The sequence below is a fragment of the Podarcis tiliguerta genome (assembly GCF_965153285.1).
Source record: "Podarcis tiliguerta genome assembly, chromosome: 2".
NCBI lineage: Eukaryota > Metazoa > Chordata > Lepidosauria > Squamata > Lacertidae > Podarcis > Podarcis tiliguerta.
The window spans coordinates 13,114,635-13,137,464 of record NC_139535.1 but is presented as its reverse complement, the minus strand read 5'-3'; the positions used below and the strand labels follow the sequence as shown (position 1 = coordinate 13,137,464).

Genomic DNA, 22,830 nt, shown 5'->3' with positions numbered 1-22,830 from the left:
ATCCAAATCGGGGCACCAGGTGGCACCCTTTACAACACATTTACTCAATGTCCTTTAAGCATATGGGGTGCAGGCTGAGAAACGAACTCACCTGTAACTGTACCCCTTCAGCCCAGGAACAGGGATCTGTCCCATTTTACCACCTGAGGCAAAACAGGAAAGTGTCATCCACCCCCACCTGAAGCCTTGCTTCCCAGGGCTGCCTCAGTCTACCTTCATGGGTGGGGTAGAGAAGAAGAAGAGTTTGGATTTGATATCCCGCTTTATCACTACCTGAAGGAGTATCAAAGCGGCTAACATTCTCCTTTCCCTTCCTCCCCCACAACAAACATTCTGTGAGGTGAGTGAGGCTGAGAGACTTCAAAGAAGTGTGACTAGCCCAAGGGCACCTAGCAGCTGCATGTGGAGGAGCGGGGAAGCGAACCCGGTTCCCCAGATTACGAGACTACCGCTCTTAACCACTACACCACACTGGCTCTTAACCACTGGTAGCCCTGCATCTGCCATTTGAAAGAGGAGATTGTGCACATTTGGGGAAAGTGATTTGGGTGGAGACACTTGGGGGAAGACGAGTGGAAGCTGGAGGGCTAAGAAGTGCCAAGTGCCTACAGGAAAGGATTTATCTTTTCATACACATGTTCCAGCATTGCTCTTCAATACTGTTATCAGATGGGAGGAGTAGCATCATCATTATCATCATCTTCTTCATCATCATCATCAAAACAAGAGCAGATCGGGCTTCACTGGAAAAGGGGACGGTGAGAAGACAGGCACCAAAATGCATGAGAAGGGAATTAAAAAGGGTCTTGCTGGATTAAGTACATGGTTGTAGACAGCTTAGTGTCTGAAAAAAGAGCTGGAAAGGAACGTGTGCTTCCCTCACTGTGCCTCTCAGGAAGCTGGAGGAGGATATACTGCAATTTAGCCAGTCTTGGAGGGGCTCCTCCTGTCTCTTTCCCCTTAGCCCAAAGCAGACACATCACAGCAAAGTGGGCTTGGGATGGGATGCCCTGGGGGCTGCCCCTACCTTGGCTTTCCACCCCCTCCCTTGCTTGCCCCTCCCCGCAGCTTAAAAATGATCACTAATCGGATGCCCAAGGCAGTGATATCCTGAAACAATTTTGGGCTCAGTATTTCATGGTCTTAGGTGTCACACACAGGTGTGACAAGGGAATTTAAGAATCATTTCATTTCAAAGTGTAGTAAGCCACCCCGTGGCATCTGGGTGCCCCTCCACCTCCTGCTCCAGCTGCTGCTCTCTGGCCCCCTGGACTCTTGCCCAAATACAAGGTGTCACTGTAAGTAATGAAGTATCTCCTGTTAGGATAAAAGGAGATGGTGCCAGGAGCCTGGGCAGTGTCCAGTTAAATGTTCACGTATACGTGTGAGGCCCTGGGAACTTGACAAAATGGGTTTGTCTCATTTATGGTTAGACAGTGTTCTCCGAGCTACAAACATGAGTCTGACCAAACTGCGGGTGGCAGTGGAAGACAGGAGTGCCTGGCGTGCTCTGGTCCATGGGGTCACGAAGAGTCGGACACGACTGAACGACTAAACAACAACAATGGGTTCAGAACATCCCCACCAACCCCACCATGAATATATCCCTTAACCAGAATTTAATTTCTGAATCCCCGTTCAGGGTTGAGAATGTGCCAGAGAAAGGATCATACCTGCCATGGTTGTATTATTTCAAGGTCCATCTTTCTGCTTCCCACCATGGCCCTCTGGCTTGGTTTGGAGGAGTATACAGCACTCAGGACACTTGCCGTGGCCTGGAGAGTGTTGTAAATACTGTAGCTGTCTTGAGACAACATTCCCTCAGTAAATTCTTGTGACAAGGTCCCCAGTTCTCCTCTCTCTCTACATCTTTTCTGGACTCTCTTAGAATTCTTTGAAACAGAACACCTAAATGTTATATCTGGAGGCTTGTGGGTTAAAACAGAATTTAGATCCAATGTTTCATATTTTGTCCTCCTCTTTGTCTGGATTAAGAAGGACAAAGAAGCAGGGACAGAGTGGGGATCCCTGTCAGCTGCCAAACTCATACTGAGATCCTGCAAAGCTGTTGTGACCCAAACTTTTCCCACTGTTACTTTAAGGGTCTTTTCCATGTTTATTATAAACCAAGCTAGGAATAAAGTGGATCGAACTTCTGCATGGTAGACAATGACATTGACTTGTCTCTGCATGAAAAATGATTTCAGGTGCTTTGGAGTAAACATCACAATTTCTGTGAAACTTTCTGAGAAGGCCACACAAATATCATTCTTTGTGGCCGCAGCTGTGAAGGTCCTCATGAACTTTTCTCCACTGTTATTGTCTGGTGCAATGATACCGATCCACGTCCATTTGAAATGCAGGAGCAATTTGACCATAGCCAGATGAGGAGGTTCTTGTTTTGGGACCATCCGATAGAGGAAAGGGAAATGAGTTTCATCAGTAAATTCTCGACTAACAAAACCGTAGCTGATCTAGGATAAAAAGAAAGAATTTGTGTTTTTTTCCTTTTTCAGGAGCAAGTGCAAATATGTATTAACCTAAACTGATTAATTAAAGGGACACAGGTGGTGCTGTGGGTTAAATCACAGAGCCTAGGACTTGCCGATCAGAATGTCAGTGGTTCGAATCCCTGCGACGGGGTGAGCTCCCGTTGCTCGGTCCCTGCTCCTGCCAAACTAGCAATTCGAAAGCACGTCAAAGTGCAAGTAGATAAATAGGTACCACTCCGGTGGGAAGGTATACTGCGTTTCCGTGTGCTGCTCTGGTTCACCAGAAGCGGCTTAGTCATGTTGGCCACATATAGAGCGAGATGAGCGCCGCAATCCCAGAGCCGTTCACGACTGGACCTAATGGTCAGCTGTCCCTTTACCTTTTTAAACTGATTAATAATGGGGAACATATTCACCATGATTATTGATTAGGTGTCTGGGAAGTTGAGAGCCCAGATTTATTTTTAGTTAGTTAAAAGATTTATGATGGGGTTGTTTAAATTCCAATATTTTGCTGCATTGTGCAAAATATGAGCAAGCCAAGGCTGAACTGATACTACCCTTGCTGGTACCTTTCCCGGGAAAATCAGAGGCTCACTATGTCAGGTTCCTACTGGAAGACTGGAAAAATGCTAGAACATTAGCAGTGGCAAAGTTTTTATTGGTGGTTGCAAGAACAAATGATCCCTATATTCTAAACAAAATGCTTGTTTAACCTGGAGGTAGGCTGTATGAATAGTGTTTTGCTTTGTAATGATTTGTTGGGTCTCTGGACCGTAATAAAGATTGATGGTGATGATGAAATTCTCTTTTGCAAAAAATCCGGAACAATTCTTGCTCAGTATCATGTCAACAGAAATCAAGAAAACTTGTAGACCCTTATTTACCAACACACTCTTTCTACAGAAAAATAAATTTAAAACTTCATGGAGGCATCCTAGGTCAAACCACTGGCACATCTTAGATTATGTTAATGTCCGTGCTAAAGATCGCCGTGATGTGCTCCTTACCAGAGCTATGACGAGTACCGACGACTGCTGGACAGATCGACTAATACGCTCCACGATGGCTATCAAGATTATACCTCAACACAGGCTTCAAGGAAGGAAACCAAGGTGCAAAATGAACACTCAAGCCCTTCAAGATCCCATTAAGCGGGATTGCTTCCAAACGACTCTGAAGGACCATGTGCTTTTAGAATTCCCTGATAACATCGAGGAACACTGGACAAAGCTAAAAACATCAATTATTCCAGCCTGTGAACAAACTCTTGGATACCAAACCAAGAAACATCAGGACTGGTTTGATGAGAATGATAGTGAGATTGAATGCATGATTGACAAGGAAAAGAAAGGCCTTTCAGATCTGGCAAAGAGATAGAAACTGTGCCACTAAGAAAAAAAATCTATGCCAACGCTAAGGCTGAGGTTCAAAGAAGAACCAGAGAACTATAAAACACCTGGTTGTGTTATTGCCCCAACTCTATTCATTATTTTCATTGCCATGATCCTACATTTTGTTGAAAAGAAACTCCCCACTGGAGTAGAAATCATATATCGAACAGATGGAAAGCTCTTCAAAATGAGCAGGCTGAAAGAAAGAGGAAGGTTACCACAACTTCCATCCTAGAGCTTCAAAGTAGTGTTTGCACACTCAGAGGATGACCTCCAAACCATCCTAAATATCTTTGCAGAAGCTTACAAAACGCTTGGCCTATCACTCAACATACAAAAAACCAAAGTGCTGTACCAACAAGTACAAATTAACCCTTCTGCAGCGCCACAAATCCAACTCAATGGTGTAACATTGGAAAATGTCAAAAACTTCTCCTACCTAGGCAGTTATCTTTCCACAGGGGCCAACATTGATGCCAAAATCCAGCATTGCCTGAGCTCTGCAAGTGCAGCTTTCTCACGACTGAAGTGCAGAGTGTTTGAGGACTGGGGCTTTCACAGGGAAACAAAAATGCTTGTTTACAAGGCTATTGTACTACCAACCTGACGATATGCTTGTGAAACATAGACCACTTATAAACGCCATCTCCAACTCCTCGAAAGATTCCATCAATGGTGTCTCCGAAAAATTCTACACATCACTTGGGAAGACAGGTGAACTAATATCAGTGTACTGAAAGAAGCAAAGATCACCAGTGTCGAAGCAATGATTCTTCAACATCAACTTCATTGGACTGGTCATGTTCTGCGGATGCCTGATGACCGTCTTCCAAAGCAACTACTCTATTCCGAACTTAAGAATGGAAAGCGTAATGCTGGTGGTCAACAAAAGAGGTTTAAAGACTGTCTTCCATAAACCGTGTTTATGGAAGACGATCTTACTCGGCTACGAGTGATCATCAGAGAAGAAGAAGAAAGATTAAGTATTATGTATGCAATGTATTGTGTTGCATTTGTAATGTATTTGTTAAGTTTTATGTAAATTGATGTATAATAAAGATTATTATTTTTAAAAAAACCACCCTGAAACCATGGAGCTTCCCGATAGTCTTCTGTTCCACCTACCTACAAAAAGACTTTCAGATGCCCTATTTATTGAGCATTCATCCTGGTTGCTTATGTAATTTTAGGGAGGTTACAGCATCAATCCTGTCGGGTAAACCTATAGCCCTGGGAACATACACTAGTCCTTTCTGCTGCCATTACTCTCTAATGTGTCACCAAAGGCCAGGGGTGTCTTACATGGGTGGTCTCCTCAGGAGCTGGGAAACAGACTGCTCAGTTCCAAGTCTCCAGCCTGGCAGCTTAGTCCCACCTCCCTTCTGCTCTGCCAACACTGTGAATAAAAAATCAGTAGCCTAGACCTGGTGGGACGCGGGTGGCGCTGTGGGTTAAAGCCTCAGTGCCTAGGGCTTGCCGATCGAAAGGTCGGCGGTTCGAATCCCCGTGGCGGGGCGCGCTCCCGCTGTTCGGTCCCAGTGCCTGCCAACCTAGCAGTTCGAAAGCACCCCTGGGTGCAAGTAGATAAATAGGGACCGCTTACTAGCGGGAAGGTAAATGGCGTTTCCGTGTGCGGCTCTGGCTCGCCAGAGCAGCGATGTCACGCTGCCCACGTGACCCGGAAGTGTCTTCGGACAGCGCTGGCCCTTGGCCTCTTTGAGTGAGATGGGCGCACAACCCTAGAGTCTGTCAAGACTGGCCCGTACGGGCAGGGGTTCCTTTACCTTTACCTAGCCTAGACCTGGTAGGCCAAGGGTATATTCAGACATGGGGATATTGGTTTTCCTGATTATAATGTTAGTGTTCTGTCCTGGACTATGGCTTTCTGACCAATATTCCAGTGCTATCTTGCACTCAAATTTCATTCGTAAGATCGCCTCCTTCCAGCTCGCATCTAGAGAAGACGAGGGCACATCAGAGGATATGTTAGAAGTGTGATACTTTCAGTAACAAGCTTTATATTGAGTTTTGGCACCTTTCCCCCTAGAAAATAAGCACGGATCTAGGAAAGCCTAGACAAAAAGATATATCGTTGCATATAGTCGGACGCAACCAGTGGAGTGACACTGCAATGTAGAAGAAGGCTCAGCCCCCAATCTACCCACCTTTCCCCAATTCATACCTGTGGGATTTTATAAATGCTCAGAATGGTTGATATGAGATTGGAAAGAGCAGAGTCACCTCCTTCTAGAACGGCCAGCTGTGCATTCTGTCTTTCACAGATGTAGTTTGGAACATTCTTCTGCCCACCAGACAGCAGGTCTAGCACAGCTTCATAAGTCATTATGGCATTAAAATAACTCTCATAGAGGTTGTAGCCCAGCGTGATGTTGCGCAGGAGCCTGGGATTCCGACTGATCTCTTGAATGGCAAGCAAGAAGGGCAGGATGTGCCAGTTATTTTGACTGTAGAAGCTGCAGCAAAATAGATGTCATCAGATTTTTCATTGTGCATTCAGTGAAAGAGTATTAAAGTTTGTGCATCTTTTCACATTAGAGCATGGATAACTAGGATAAATATTTGGATTTTACTGTGACAACTCTTGGAAGGCCAGCTCGGAGTTTCTGTGTTTTCAGTTCATTTGGAAGTGGTTGTTGGCAACAAGATTTTTCTCCCCAAGAAATGGGAACATCAGCCCTCAAAGACCTGCACTGGCTGACAATTAATTGTCAAGCCCACTTCTGTGTTTTGGGTTTGATATGCAAAGCCTTAGATGGCTTCAGAGCTGCTTATCTGAAAGAGCACCTCTCCCCATGTCATGCTGTTTATAATGTGAGCTCTGTTGGAGACACACATGCGGTTTAGTCATGCTGGCCACATGACCCAGAAAGCTGTCTGCCTGAAAGCGAGATGAGAGCCGAAGCCCCATAGTTGCCTTTGACTGGACTTAACCGTCCAGGGGCCCTTTACCTTTACCTTTACACTACAGGCAGAGGGGGAAGCAGCACCTGGTGTTTCATAGCTACGCAGCTGCATGAGAAATTTCTCTCTGTGCACAAATTTCCCTGTGCTCCCAGGAATGATGGTACCCCTGAAGCCAATTGAGGACATAATTGAGGTAAAATTTAGCAGGAAAAGAAAACAGAAAAAAGGGAGCATGGAATCACAGCTGAAAGTAGCAGTAGTAAATCTTTCTCAACATGGCAACATACCTTTGATCAGATGGAGACTTGGAGAAATCATGCAGGGAGGTCACAACAGTGCCTGTAGCTAAGACAGCAGTGATGAGGTGGTCTCCTGACCTATAATGATTAAGTGTGCCTTCTCGATCATTTATCACAGAAAATTGGCATTTCCCCTTCAGCGTCCCACAGGACGAATGGGGCATCATTAGCAAAAGAATTAGGGAGAGCATGATCATTTCACTGTTGTCTGCTGCTGCTGCTGCACTCCCTTCTGCCTGACTGCTCTCGGAGCTGATCTGCTGCAGTGCTTTCTTGATCCAGATGGGAGTCCAGCTGTGGTTTCAGAAATAAAGGAGCTAATATTTAAACCTCACCTCGGCCTAGTCCCTGCCTGCCCTGAATTTGTGCCCAGGCCCTCAGTGGCCCCAGAGATATTAATGCACCAGCCTTTCCACATTGGGTAAAGAGAGTTTTTATCTTTTGTTCTTGCTTCTGACTTCTTTGTTATGAGTTTCAGAAATAAAGTCCCAGAGCTTCTCAGGGGGGGAAAACTTAAAATTACAATCGTTTTGATAATTACCAGGAGCAGATTAAACAACAAAGTTTTATTCTCACTGTGGCAGGAGAATCAGCTGGAAAAGATGTGTTTATGAGACTCTGCGGTGTGGCTTTGCGCACGGTCTACTTTCCCAGCTCAAATCCCTGAGGTTGGAAGGGATGCTCAATAGTCCACCGCATTAGGAAGGATTCAGACTTAGAAAACATGTGCTTGTTCTTTCTCAACTTTATGAATGTATTAAGCTGCCTTGTAGGAAATCAAAACAGCCCAAAGTTGCCTAGAAGTTCCTAGAATGCCAGATAGTCTTTTCCAACCCTGTTATTTGAGATACTTTTGTACAAAATAATAGGCTAATAGGCTGGGACTGCACAACCATTTGGGCCTACTAAAGTTATTCAGGCCTAACTGCTAACTGTTGAGTCACTCTGACATGTGACTTAGCAGCCAATTTCTCTCGGTGCTTTCTGTAAGTTTTCAGCCAGAGTCAGCCTGCCTCAGCTGTGAGCAGAGTCAGTATGTAATCTCAATCAAACCATTTGGAACCATGTTGTTTATTTTAACTCAGCAAAGCTTTTATTCTTTAAAACTCTGCATTATTAATTTACGCTGCGCGTCAGTTCAGGATAGGTAATATCAGAATAGGTAAAATGGAGCAAACAGCACGCAGACCTAGTGGTGGGAGGAAAAAATCCTTAAATAAGAGACATGGGGGAATGATTAATGGACTTCAATGTCTGTGCACTAATGCGCAAAGCATGTGAAATAAACAAGATGAGCTTGAGCTCTTGGTACAGCAAACTAAATATGACATAATAGGCATCACTGAAACCTGGTGGGATAAGTCCCACGATTGGAATGTAATAATGGAGGGATACAATCTATTTCAGAGAAACAGACCAGACAAGAAAGGAGGAGGAGTGACGTTATATGTCAGGGATGTGTATACCTGTGAAGAGATCCAAGACTTAGAACCTCAAAGCCAAAGTGAGAGCACTTGGGTCAAAATTAAGGGAGAGAAGAATAACAGTGACCTCATTGTGGGAGTTTACTATAGATCCCCAAGCCAAACGGAGGACATAGATGATGCCTTCCTGGAACAGATGGCCAAGCATGCAAAAGGAAGGGAGATAGTAGTAATGGGGGACTTCAGTTACCCGGATATTTGTTGGATGTCAAACTCAGCCAAAAGCATAAGGTCAAACAGATTCCTCACTGGCCTTGCAGACAATTTCATTGTCCAGAAAGTGGGAGAAGCAACAAGAGGAACAGCCATTTTAGATCTGGTCCTAACCAATGTTGATGACCTGGTTAGTGGGGTAGAAGTGGAAAGATCATTAGCCGCGAGTGATCATGCTCTTCTGAAGTTTACTATACAGCGGAAAGGAGCAGCCAAGCATACTAGGACTCAATTTCTTGACTTTAAGAAAGCCGACTTCATAAAACTTAGGGAAGTGCTGGGTGAGATCCCATGGACAGAAATACTAAAAGGAAAGGGAGTTCATAATGGCTGGGAGTTTGTTAAGAGGGAGATAGTAAAAGCACAACTTCAGGCAATACCAATGAGACGGAAACATGGAAGGTGCCTAAAGAAGCCAGGGTGGCTATCTAAAGAACTTTTAACTGAGTTAAGATTAAAAAAGGATGTGTACAAAAAATGGAAAAGGGGGGAAACCACCAAAGAGGAATCCAAACAAATAGCCAGCATGTGTAGACACAAAGTCAGAAAAGCTAAAGCACAGAATGAACTCAGGCTTGCTAGAGAGGTTAAAAGCAACAAAAAAGGCTTTTATGAGTATGTTCGTTGCAAAAGGAAGAACAAAGAAACAGTGGGGTCACTCAGAGGAGAAGATGGTGAAATGCAAACAGGGGACACAGAAAAGGCTGAACTCCTCAATGCCTTCTTTGCCTCAGTCTTCTCTGATAAAGAAAACAATGCCCGACCTGAAGAATTTGGAGCAAATGATTCAGCAGAGAAAACACAGCCCAGAATAACTAAGGAGATAGTACAAGAATACTTGGCTAGTTTAGATGTATTCAAGTCTCCAGGGCCAGATGAATACATCCAAGAGTATTAAAAGAACTGGCAGATGTGATCTCAGAACCACTGGCAGTCATCTTTGAGAATTCCTGGAGAACAGGCGAAGTCCTGGCAGACTGGAGGAGGGCAAATGTTGTCCCTATTTTCAAAAAGGGGGAAAGAGAGGACCCAAATAATTACCGCCCAGTCAGTCTGACATCAATACCAGGGAAGATTCTGGAGCAGATCATTAAGTGAACAGTCTGTGAGCACCTAGAAAGGAATGCTGTGATCACCAATAGTCAGCATGGATTTCTGAAAAATAAGTCATGTCAGACTAACCTGATCTCGTTTTTTAACTGAATTATAAGCCTGGTAGATGAAGGGAACGCAGTGGATGTAGCCTACCTTGATTTCAGCAAGGCATTTGACAAGGTGCCCCATGATATTCTTGTAAAGAAGCTGGTAAAATGCGGTCTTGACTATGCTACCACTCAGTGGATTTGTAACTGGCTGACTGACCGGACCCAAAGAATGCTCATCAATGGTTCCTCTTCATCCTGGAGAAGAGTGAATAGTGGGGTGCCACAGGGTTCTGTCTTGGGCCCGGTCTTATTCAACATCTTTATCAACGACTTGGATGATGGACTCAAGGGCATCCTGATCAAATTTGCAGATGACACCAAACTGGGAGGGATGGCTAAGACCCCAGAGGACAGGATCACACTTCAAAACGACCTTGACAGATTAGAGAACTGGGCAAAAACAAGCAAGATGAATTTTAACAGGGAGAAATGTAAAGTATTGCACTTGGGCAAAAAAAATGAGAGGCACAAATACAAGATGGGTGACACCTGGCTTGAGAGCAGTACATGTGAAAAGGATCTAGGAGTCTTGGTTGACCACAAACTTGACATGAGCCAACAGTGTGACGCGGCAGCTAAAAAAGCCAATGCAATTCTGGGCTGCATCAATAGGAGTATAGCATCTAGATCAAGGGAAGTAATAGTGCCACTGTATTCTGCTCTGGTCAGACCTCACCTAGAGTACTGTGTCCAGTTCTGGGCACCACAGTTCAAGAAGGACACTGACAAACTGGAACGTGTCCAGAGGAGGGCAACCAAAATGGTCAAAGGCCTGGAAACGATGCCTTATGAGGAACGGCTAAGGGAGCTGGGCATGTTTAGCCTGGAGAAGAGGAGGTTAAGGGGGGATATGATAGCCATGTTCAAATATATAAAAGGATGTCACATAGAGGAGGGAGAAAGGTTGTTTTCTGCTGCTCCGGAGAAGCGGACACGGAACAATGGATCCAAACTACAAGAAAGAAGATTCCACCTAAACATTAGGAAGAACTTCGTGACAGTAAGAGCTGTTCGACAGTGGAATTTGCTGCCAAGGAGTGTGGTGGAGTCTCCTTCTTTGGAGGTCTTTAAGCAGAGGCTTGACAACCATATGTCAGGAGTGCTCTGATGGTGTTTCCTGCTTGGCAGGGGGTTGGACTCGATGGCCCTTGTGGTCTCTTCCAACTCTATGATTCTATGATTCTATTCTATGATTCTAATATGGTACCCTGCAGATGTTGTTGGACTACAACTCCCATCAGCCCCAGCCAGCATGGCCAATTGTCAACAAAGGGGGGAGGGGAGGTGCAGACCAACAGCATCCTGAGAGTGCAGCATTGGCTATCCCTGCCCTGGAAAGCTTTCATTCCCAACTTCCAGAAACAAAACACAAAGTACCCCAGAAATAGAACTATTTAATTTATAATGGGACCAATAAGACTGTGCAAATCTTTCCTTCCAACAATCCACAAGACCGTTTGAAGAAGCTGAGTTCAACTTGAGAGCTTCCTTCTTTGGTGGGCACCTCACTCGTTTTCCATTTTTGTTAACATGGTTCTACTTAGATTCAGATTACAAAAAAGGGGGACTGCAAATCTTTCAAATAAAAGGTCCTGTTGCCATCCCACCTTCACTATGTTCAAAGACCAGGTTCCTTTCTGATTCATGTGGAGGAAAGATGTTAGATAGGCATATCGGGAAATGAACACTCAATTCACATTCATTGGTTTTATTATTGCAGTGCTATGCCAAAAAAGACTAGATTTTTTAATGTTACACCATCAGATGCTCCTTTTTATTCAGATCTGGCCTCAGGACAATAATGTAGGACTTGGGCATGAAGATGCAACCCAGTAACCCCGAACTGGAGGCCAAGATAGAGAAGACCTGCACGGCAACCATATATTTCCCCTTGGTGCTCAGGTAGGCTGGCACAAAGGACACCCAAACACTGCAAAACACCAGCATGCTGAAGGTGATCAGCTGGGCTTCGTTGAAGGCCCCAGGCAGCTTCCTGGCTAGGAAAGCCACCGTGAAGCAGACGGCCGCCAGAAAGCCCATGTAGCCAAGGGCAGAAGAAAACATGGCAACAGAGCCTTCGTTACATTGCAGAATGATCTGCCCAGGCTGGGAGTGCATGTCGGAGTCTGGGAAGGGGGGAGACATTCCCAGCCAGACCATGCAGATGCCCCCTTGGACACTGGAAAAAGACAAGACCAGGCAGTTGGCCAAGCTCTTGCCCAGCCATTTCCTCATCTGGCTCCCTGGCTTTGTGGCCATAAACGCCACCACCACCGTGATGGTCTTTGCCAACAGGGAAGACACGGCCACGGAGAAGATGATGCTGAAGGCAGTTTGTCGGAGAAGGCAGGTCCACTTCTGGGGCCGACCGATGAATAAGAAGGAGGACAAGAAGGAGAGCAGGAGAGAGACGAGGAGCAAGTAGGTGAGGTCCCGGTTGTTGGCCTTGACTATTGGGGTGTCAAAATATTTAATGAAGATTCCCAAAAGAAAACCAGCAGTGAGGGACAAAAGCAGGGCAAAAGAAGCCAGGATCATCCCCAGAGGTTCTTCATAGGACAAGAAATGTATAATCTTGGGGACACACTGATCTCTGTGTACATTGGAATTCTGATCATCTGGACATTTGTTGCAGTGCTTTGCATCTGAAAAACACAAGAGTGACCTCAGTGTTGCCAATATAAATATTATAGGCATGATATTCCACAGTCTACTACATACCAACTATATTATTCTGTGATTCTTATCTGATTACTGTATTTTGGGTTGTAGGTTTGCCTTGAAGCAATCATGGGCAAGACCCCCCCCCCATAGATACCAATACCTAGAACTGAAGGTGATTTTCTACTATGAAAAAGCAACTTTTAAAATATCCATTCAGGGACATTTACCTTCCTGAATGGAGATTGTTCCTTCCATGCATTCAACACAAGCATAGCAGCAGATTGGTTCTCCCTCTTTAATGGCCTTGGCATAGCCTGGACGACAGTTTTCGGTACACCTTGAAAGAGGCACATTCTAGCCAAAATGAGAAAAAGCATCAAGCAGAAGATGTTAGGACTTTGTGGATAGGAGCCATAGAGTGCAGCTAGGATTGAATCATACAATGAGGTTAGAACTGCAGAATAAGATATGCAGGTGTCAGTTTGCTGCTGCCTCACCAATAGCATAGTATTGCTTGGTCTGATGTATCAAAGAGTATAAGTTGTGATCAATTATTTGACGCACCTGATTGAACCATCTGGGCCACACAATGACATTTCTGTCAATGGCAAACTTGATTTTCTCTGGAGATGCTGATCTCTCTACACTCCCAACTTTCAACCCAACAAGGGAATTATTGGGAAACGCCACCCAGTTGACAATGTCAAAGTCATCTGCCAGCTCCCCATTCTCATCCCAATAAGCTCCGTCCATGGAAACGTTGTAAAGGTGGAGGTTTCTTAGGAAAGAGTGCAGCTAAAATGGTGCAGGAAAACACACCCAGAATTAGCAAACGAGGAACAAAGTAGCATACATGAGCCTTGGCCACTAAGAACTCCAGTCTCCTAAGGTGTAGTCCCAGTGACTCAGATGCTACTTTTATTTCGGAAATAGCAGAGCTAGAGTCGTTAATATATTGCATGTTAAAATTGGAATCAGGAATGACAGCTAGTGTGGTTATAACGTTGTAGTAGGATCAGGGTGTGTGGTCCCATTCTAGAATGGAAGAGCCATCCAAATCGGGGCACCAGGTGGCAGCCTTTACAACACATTTACTCAATGTCCTTTAAGCATATGGTGTGCAGGCTGAGAAACGAACTCGCTTGTAACTGTACCCCTTCAGCCTGGGAACAGGTAACATCTAGTCAGTGACCTGTCCCATTTTACCACCTGAGGCAAAACAGGAAGGTGTCATCCACCCCCACCTGAAGCCTTGCTTCCCAGGGCTGCCTCAGTCCACCTTCATGGGCAGAGTAGCCCTGCATCTAGTTTGTGAACGCCTCTCCCAACAGCAGTTGAAAGAGGAGGTTGTGCACATTTGGGGAAAGTGATTTGGGTGGAGACACTTGGGGGAAGAAGAGTGGAAGCTGGAGGGCTAAGAAGTGCCGAGTGCCTACAGGAAAGGATTTCTCTTTTCACACACATGTTCCAGCATTGCTCTCCAATACTGTTATGAGATGGGAGGGGGAGCATCATCATCATCATCAAAACAACAGCAGATCGGCTTTCACTGGAAAAGGGGACAGTGATAGACCAGGCACCAAAATGCACGAGAAGGGAATTACATAGGGTCTTGCTGCATTAAGTATTGCTTAATTTATTGCTGATTTATTGCTTTTCTCCGTCCGGTGGCTTCCTCTGCGTCAACTCCGAGAAATACAACCCCAGGTAGAAAAACAAATAGCAGACACACAGCGACTTCCGTGTGAGAGAAAAAGGGAGTGAATATAGTCCAGACAGCTTCTCTAAATTAAAAACCTTATTTACAAGCAAAGCATTCCATTCCATCAGAGCTAAGACCCATTTCGTCTTTGTCCTCTCGCTCTCGGAGGCAAAGTGAAACCAATCTCACAGAACAAAGAGATGACGTGACTTCCTTCTCGGCTTCCCGTAGAAGCCCCTCCCAGGTACAGGGCATACCAGAGGTTAACCCATTAACCACCAAACTCCACAACATGGTTGTAGACAGCTTCATGTCTGAAAAAGAGTTGGAAAGGAACTTGTGCTTTCCTCACTGTGCCGCTCTGGAAGCTGGAGGAGAATATACTGCAATTTAGCCAGTCTTGGAATGGCTCCTCCCGTCTCTTTCACCTTAGCCCAAAGCAGACACGTCACAGCAAAGTGGGCTTGGGATGGGATGCCCTGGCTACTGCCCCTGCCTTGGCTTTCCACCCCCTCCCTTGCTTGCCCCTCCCCGCAGCTTAAAAATAATCAGTAATCGGATGCCCAAGGCAGTAATATCCTCAAACAATTTTGGACTCAGTATTTCATGGTCTTAGGTGTCACACACAGGTGTGACAAGGGAATTTAAGAATCATTTCATTTCAAAATGTAGAAGAAGAAGAAGAGGAGGAGTTTGGATTTGATATCCCGCCTTTCACTCCCTTTAAGGAGTCTCAAAGCGGCTCACATTCTCCTTTCCCTTCCTCCCCCACAACAAACACTCTGTGAGATGAGTGGGGCTGAGAGACTTCAGAGAAGTGTGACTGGCCCAAGGTCACCCAGCAGCTGCAGGTGGAGGAGCAGAGACGCGAACCTGGTTCACCAGATTACGAGATTACCGCTCTTAACCACTACACCACACTGGCTCTACACCACACTGTAGCAAGCCACCCTGTGGTATTTGTTTGCACTTCCACCTCTTCCTCTTCCTCCTCCTTTTCTCTGGCCCTATAGACTCTTGCCACAAATACAAGGTGTCACTGTAAGTAATGAAGTATTTCCTGTTAGGAGAAATGGTGCCAGGAACCTGGGCAGTGCACAGTTAAATGGTCACGTACAAGGGAAGGCACTGGGAACTTGACAAAACTTGGTTTGTCTCATTTATGGGTTCAGAACATCCCCACCATCCCCACCATGAATATATCCCTTAACCAGAATTTAATTTCTGAATCCCTGTTCAGGGTTGAGAATGTGCCAGAGAAAGGATCATACCTGCCATGGTTGTATTCTTTCAAGGTCCATCTTTCTGCTTCCCACCATGGCCCTCTGGCTTGGTTTGGAGGAGTATACAGCACTCAGGACACTTGCCGTGGCCTGGAGAGTGTTGTAAATACTGTAGCTGTCTTGAGACAACATTCTCTCAGTAAATTCTTGCGACATGGTCCCCAGTTCTCCTCTCTCTCTACATCTTTCCTGGACTCTCTCAGAATTCTTTGAAAAAGAGCAGGTAAATGTTATATCTGGAGGCTTGTGGGTTAAAACAGCATTTAGATCCAATGTTTCATATTTTGTCCTCCTCTTTGTCTGGATTAAGAAGGACAAAGAAGCAGGGACAGAGTGCGGATCCCTGTCAGCTGCCAAACTCATACTGACATCCTGCAAAGCTGTTGTGACCCAAACTTTTCCCACTGTTACTTTAAGGGTATTTTCAAAGTATGTCATAAACGCAACTAGAGTTATAGTGGATGAAAAATCTGCATGGTAGACAACGACATTGATTTGTCTCTGCATGAGAAATAATAGCAGGTCCCTTGGATTAGAAATAACAATTTCTGTGAGACTTTCTGAGAAGGCCACACAAATATCATTCTTTGTGGCCACAGCTGTGAAGGTCTTCATGAACCTTTCTCCCTTGTCATTGTCTGGAGCAATGAGACCGATCCACGTCCATTTGAAATGCAGGAGCAATTTGACCATAGCCAGGTAAGGAGGTTCTTGTTTTGGGACCATCCGGTAGAGGAAAGGGAATTTATCAGTAAATTCACGACTAACAAAACCGTAGCTGATCTAGGAGAAAAAGAAAGAATTTGTGTTTTTTTCGTTTTCAGGAGCAAGTGCAAATATGTATGAACCTAAACTGATTAATAATGGGGAACATGATGATTGATTAGGTGTCTGGGAAGTTGAGAGCCCAGGTTTATTTTTAGTTAGTTAAAAGATTTATGATGGGGTTGTTTAATTTTGGATTTTGCAAAGTAGGCTGTTTTTAATTTGAACGGAATATGCTTTTTTTGAGAAGCAGATGTAGTGATTTTGTATACTAGGGGTCAAAACGTTTGTGGGGGAAAACTTTGAAATTAATAATAACAAAGGCACAGATATCAAAACAGTCTCGGACACAAGCAAAGCAGTTATCAGGGTGCATTTCATAGAACAAAATGCAATACAAAAAAGGAAGAAAGAGCGGGGGAAAATAGAGCTAATAGAAGTTATAAATGGGCCTGCAGAAAATATTCGTGAGAGGAATTGAGGCAATTTATAGGAGGCAAAAGGCCAGACATATCATCAATGGCAGGGTGTCAGAAAACATCGAGATTTCAAAGGGTACAAGTCAGGGATGCCCTCTTTCCTCATTATTATTTATTATGGTATTGGAAATTTTAATGAGCAAACTTAGAAAAGATGAAAAAATAAAAGAGATTGACGCAACCGGGGGAGTGAAACTGCAGTACAGAAATAGGCTCAGCCCCCAACCCCCCTACCTTTCCCCAATTCATACCTGTGGGATTTTATAAATGCTCAGAATGGTTGAAATCAAGCTGGAAACAGCAGAGTTTCCTCCTTCTAGAATGGCCAGCTGTTTATTCTGCCTTTCACAGATGTAGTTTGGAACATTCTTCTGCCCACCAGACAGCAGGTCTAGCACAGCTTCATAAGTCATTATTGCATTAAAATAACTCTCATAGAGGTTGTAGCCCAGTGTGATGTTTGGCAGGAGCCTGGGATTCCGACTGATCTCTTGAATGGCAAGCAAGAAGGGCAGGATGTGCCAGTAACTTTGATCATATATCCTGCAGCAAAATAGGTGTCATCAGATTTTTCATTGTGCAGTCAGTGAAAGAGTATTAACGTTTGCGCATCTTTTCACATTAGAGCATGGATAACTAGGAGAAATATTTGGATTTTACTGTGACAACTCTTGGAAGGCCAGCTCGGAGTTTATGTGTTTTCAGTTCATTTGGAAATGGTTGTTGGCAACAAGATTTTTCTCCCCAAGAAAAGGGAACATCAGCCCTCAAAGACCTGCACTGGCTGACAATTAATTGTCAAGCCCAATTCCGTGTTTTGGGTTTGATATGCAAAGCCTTAGATGGCTTCAGAGCTGCTTATCTGAAAGAGCACCTCTACCCATGACCTGCTGCTTATAATGTGAGCTCTGTTGGAGAGACACCTGCGGTTTAGTCATGCTGGCCACATGACCCAGAAAGCTGTCTGCCTGAAAGTGGGATGAGAGCCAAAGCCCCATAGTTGCCTTTGACTGGACTTAACCATCCAGGGGTCCTTTACCTTTACCTTTACACTACAAGCAGTAGTGCCTGGTGCTTCATAGCTACACAGCTGCATGAGAAATTTCTGTCTGTGCACAGATTTCCCTGTGCACCCAGGAATGATGGTACCCCTGAAGCCAATTGAGGGCATATTTGAGGTAAAATTTAGCAGGAAAGGGAGAGCATGGAATCACAGTGGAAAGTAGCAGTAGTAAATCTTTCTCCACATGGCGACATACTTAAAATCAGTAGCAGATGGAGACTTGGAGAAATCATGCAGGGAGGTCACAACAGAGCCTGTACCTAAGACACCAACAATGAGGTGGTCTCCTGGCCTATAATAATTAAGTGTGCCTTTTCGATCATTTATCAAACCAAACTGGCATTTCCCCTTCAGCGTCCTACAGGACGAATGGGGCATCATTAGCAAAAGCATTAGGGAGATTATTATCATTTCACTGTTGTCTGCTGCTGCTGCTGCACTCCCTTCTGCCTGAGTGCTCTCAGCTGCGATCTGCTGCAGTGCTTTCTTGATCCAGATGGGAGTCCAGCTGTGGTTTCAGAAATAAAGGAGCTAATATTTAAACCTCACCTCGGCCTAGTCCCTGCCTGCCCTGAATTTGTGCCCAGGCTCTCAGTGGCCCCAGAGATATTAATGCACCAGCCTTTCCACATTGGGTAAACAAAGTTTTGATGTTTTGTTCTTGCTTCTGACTTCTTTGTTATGAGTTTCAGAAATGATATTTGGAAAACTCCCCAGAGCTTTTCAGAAGGAAAAAATAAAATAAAAATTACAATAGTTTTGATAATTGTCAGGTGCAGATTACACAGCAATGTCTTGATTCTCTCTGCGGCAGGTGTATAGCTGGGGAAAAGATGTTGATGAGACTCTGCGGTGTGGCTTTGCCACTTTGCTACTTTCACAGCTGAACTCCCTGAGGTTGGAAGGGAGGTTTGATCTTCCATTGCGTTAGGAAGGATTCAGATTTACACAACATGCACTCGTTCTTTCTAAACTTCATGAACTTATCAAGCTGTTTCGTAGGAAGTTGCCTAGAACTTTCTAGAATCCCAGATAGTCTTTTCCAACCCTGTTTCTTGAGATATTTTTGTACAAATAAGGTACCCCCACGGAAGTGCAGTACTTAACTACTTGGGAACCATTGCTTTAAGGGGTTACAAGACACTCATTGGTTTGTGCAGCTTCGATTTCCTGTTCCTGAAACTAGAGAAGTGGCTGGGCATTGCTTTTACCATAACAGAACTTCGGTCTTGGAATAAAAGGAGTGGCTCGGAAATACAGTGGTACCTCAGGTTACATACGCTTCAGGTTACATACGCTTCAGGTTACAGACTCCGCTAACCCAGAAATAGTGCCTCAGGTTAAGAAATTTGCTTCAGGATGAGAACAGAAATCGTGCGGTTGCAGCGGCAGGCCCCATTAGCTAAAGTGGTGCTTCAGGTTAAGAACAGTTTCAGGCTAAGAACAGACCTCCAGAACGAATTAAGTTCTTAACCCAAGGTACCACTGTATTAGTTTCTAGGCCCAATTCAAAGTGCTGATTATGACCTATAAAGTCGTAAACAGTTCAGGACCGCAATACCTCAAGGACTTCCTCTTTCCATATGAAGCTACCCGGACCCTGAGATCATCTTCTGAGGCCCTTCTTCGTGTGCCACCTCTACGAGAGATCTGGAGGGTGGCAACATGAGAACAGGGCCTTCTCTGCAGTGACTCCCCGTCTGTGGAATGCTCTCCCCAGGGAAGTTCACCTGGCTCCTTCATTATACACCTTCAGGCACCAGGCAAAAACATTCCTTTATAATGAGACCTTTGGTTGACCTGAACAACATCCCATACCCTTTGAAAATGTGGCTGGATTTTTTTTTGGGGGGGGGGGGTTATTACTGGATTATTGTTTTTGTTTTATATATTGCGATCTCTTTTGTGAACCGCCCTGAGACCTTTGGGTATAGGGAAGTATATAAATTCAATAAATAAATAAAATAATAAATTTAAAGTACATTGACTTCCCCCAAAGAATCCTGGGAACTGTAGTTTGCTACTCACAGAGCTACAATGCTCAGCATCCTTAAACTACAGCTCCCAGGATCCTTTGGGGAAAGCCATATGCTTTATGTGTGCTTTTAACCGATGGTGCTTTGTGCGTGATAAGCAGTTATAAAAGCTGTTGGGAAACTGTGTACATGCAGCTACTCACACAGAGTTAATTAAGGTTTGGCAGACAGCCAGAAGGCAATCTGAAGGAGTAAGTCTGCCTGGTGATAACAGAGACATGCAGACAGCTCCCTGATTGGTCAAGCTCTCTCAAGGGAGTGATAATTAATGGCCTACTAACTGGAATGTATTAGGAGTTCATGAGGTTCAGAGTTCTGTGTCAGTGTAGGAGTTGTGAGTCGTGTCAGAGAGAGCTAGCAAAAGATCCGTGTTCTGTTCCTGTAAATCAGGGGTGTCAAACTCAAATTCATCGGGGGCCGCATCAGCAGTTTGGTCACCCTCAAAGGGCCGGTTGTATCTGTAGGACTATGTGTCCACTCTTTATTATCATAAATTATTGTCACTGCATTCAATTATTACTGTTTTTTGTAATAATGTAGACGGTCCACTTTACATTTATTTTAAGGGTGTTTGGAGTGTGCGCTCGCGCCTCTCTATCTCTCCCACTCACCCCCCCCCCCCCCACCAGCCACCCCATATTCCCAAAGAACAACTTGATCACGGGCATCGTCGGTCCTGGAAAGGCTGGCTGTGCAAAGATGGAGAGGGAGGCGAAATGAAGAGGAAGGGAAGCCCCGGGCTGGTGAAATCCAGCGCGGAGAAGAGGACGCCTCCCGCAGGGCGAGTTTACACGCCGGGAAGGATCGGGAAGCAATAGCAGGACGTGCAAGGAGAGAGGGGCTTTCGAAGCCACCCACCCTGGGAGCGGACTCTCCTTAAAAAAAAAAAAAAAAAATGATGATCATGGATTCTTAACAGCTGGTGGGAATTTTATTTTCTCTCTCTTCCTGCTTTCTCCTCCTCCCGCCACCAAGCTCGCCGCCGCCGCCACCATCAGCATCTCTTTGCATTTGATGTGCAATTCTGGGAGGGGGGAATGCAGAGGAGTTGGAGGCAAGGCGAATGGATATAATAACGCGGAGAGTTTGGCGAGGAGAAGACGTGGATGCTCCGGATTGCTGGCTTGCTCCTGGCTGAAATCAGAAATCCGATTGCGCACTGGGTTGTGATTGGAAATCTAATCAGATCCTGGGATTGGCGAGGGGGGAGAGTGTGAGAGCAGCGGAGGGGGGGGGCAGAGAGGGAGAGAAGAAAAGAAGAGCCCCAAAGTTGGCGTTTCTGAGAAAATAATTTCAGATGTTGCAAGGGGACGCGCCTCGGTGGAGGGCGGAGGGGGAGACACAGGAAGTGTGGCCGTGGGAACCCCCGATGTAACGTGGACGCACATGGATCCGCTCGCAGAGAAGGAGCCGCTTGGCCGGAGCTGAGCAGACATAACAAAATCGTGTTATTAAACCAAACAGCGGCCATTTCTGACAGACGGGGCTGCCGCTGCTGCTGCTGGTGGCGGCGGCAGCAAGGGAAACCTTCCGCAGAAGCCAAAAACGCTTCTCTCCCACCAAGAGGGATTCCAAGGTGGCTGAGGATTGGAAGAAAAGGGGAGTTTGGGGGGGCGGGCGGGGAGGATCCAGCATCCCCGGAGAAGATCCAAGGCTGGAATAAAAAAAGTTTCTCCGAGGAGAAAGACTCCTCCTCTGCGGCGCGGAGAGACCTGACCTTCCGCCTGCTCTTTTTGAGCAGTGAGCGGGAGAGAGAAGCCAGCTGCCCCCCCCGCTTCGGCCCCCAACGACGAAGGCGCAAGTTGAGAGACGCGGGGACATTTGAAGCAGCAGCCACGTTCTTAAGAGCGAGGGGGGGAGGCGAGTAGGGAGCCGCACCATGTAAACTTTCTTGTGTCCAAAAAAAAAAAGCGAGAATAAAAGGTGAAGGCTGGCGGCCGGCGGCGGCTACACGGGCCACATGACGAGGTCTGGTGGGCCGGATTCGGCCCGCGGGCCTTGTGTTTGACACCCGTGCTGTAAATAGTCCACTGTATATATTAAACACCTAACGACAAGTTCCTGGTTCCTGCTTCCTCTATCCTGTCTGCAGCCAAGTTGCCAATTGTTTCCATGGATTCTGCGTGTACTCTGCTAGGTCTGGCTAAGGTTGTGAAACACCAAATAGGTTTTACCAATAGAAGCAGGTCCTCCTTACCTTCTGCTCATCTCTTAACCTAGGTTACCCCATGTTATGTACTGAGTTGAATAGGATCCAAACTGCAGCAGTCTGATTGGTCCTAGAACAATAGGATCCAAATCGCAGCAGTCTGATTGGTCCTAGAACAATGCAGCAGTCTGATTGGTTGGCAGGAACCACCCAATCATGCTCCAGATATAAGTGAATCCACAACCTGATTGGCTTACAGTAGAATTCCAGAATTAGCCAATCATGTGCAGCCCATTGTGTAAATAATGTATATAAAGCAGATACTTTGAGGGGACATTCATTCATTCCTCCTCACCACTTTGAGCTGAATAAAGAGCATGAAATCACTTTGCGACTCTGAGTATATTTCACTGGCGACGAAGGTGGGATCCCGCTGAGCTGACTGCCACACACCGCACCGCAGCACCGCCACCTGCCGCACCGCTGCCTCGCACCGTGTATCCAGGCTTCAGCTCCGGGACACAAGGAACTCAGAATGGCAACCAACAGCAACTTCTCGCCGTTCAACCCAGCATCTGGAGACTGGGAAGCGTACGCCTCCCGTTTCACCTTCCTCCTAGAAGCCAAAGGGGTCACCGATGAAGAAGACGCCAAGAAGAGGGCAATATTCTTCAGCG

General features: G+C 45.5%; 2 protein-coding genes across 2 annotated transcripts in view; one reads left to right on the top strand and one right to left on the bottom strand.

The window, feature by feature from the left end:
* LOC310670718 (macrophage mannose receptor 1-like) overlaps window positions 1–22,830 on the top strand; it is a 225,773-nt gene that overhangs the window by 90,394 nt on the left and 112,549 nt on the right. The window lies entirely within an intron of this gene.
* LOC310670454 (vomeronasal type-2 receptor 26-like) lies at window positions 11,694–17,434 on the bottom strand. Its single transcript, XM_083425843.1, has 5 exons — window positions 17,157–17,434; window positions 15,650–15,868; window positions 13,241–13,471; window positions 12,904–13,030; window positions 11,694–12,657 (listed from the first exon to the last, which is right to left on the bottom strand). The coding sequence occupies exons 1-5, from the start codon at window positions 17,316–17,318 to the stop codon at window positions 11,765–11,767; spliced, it is 1,632 nt and encodes a 543-aa protein (XP_083281969.1). The 5' UTR covers window positions 17,319–17,434; the 3' UTR covers window positions 11,694–11,764.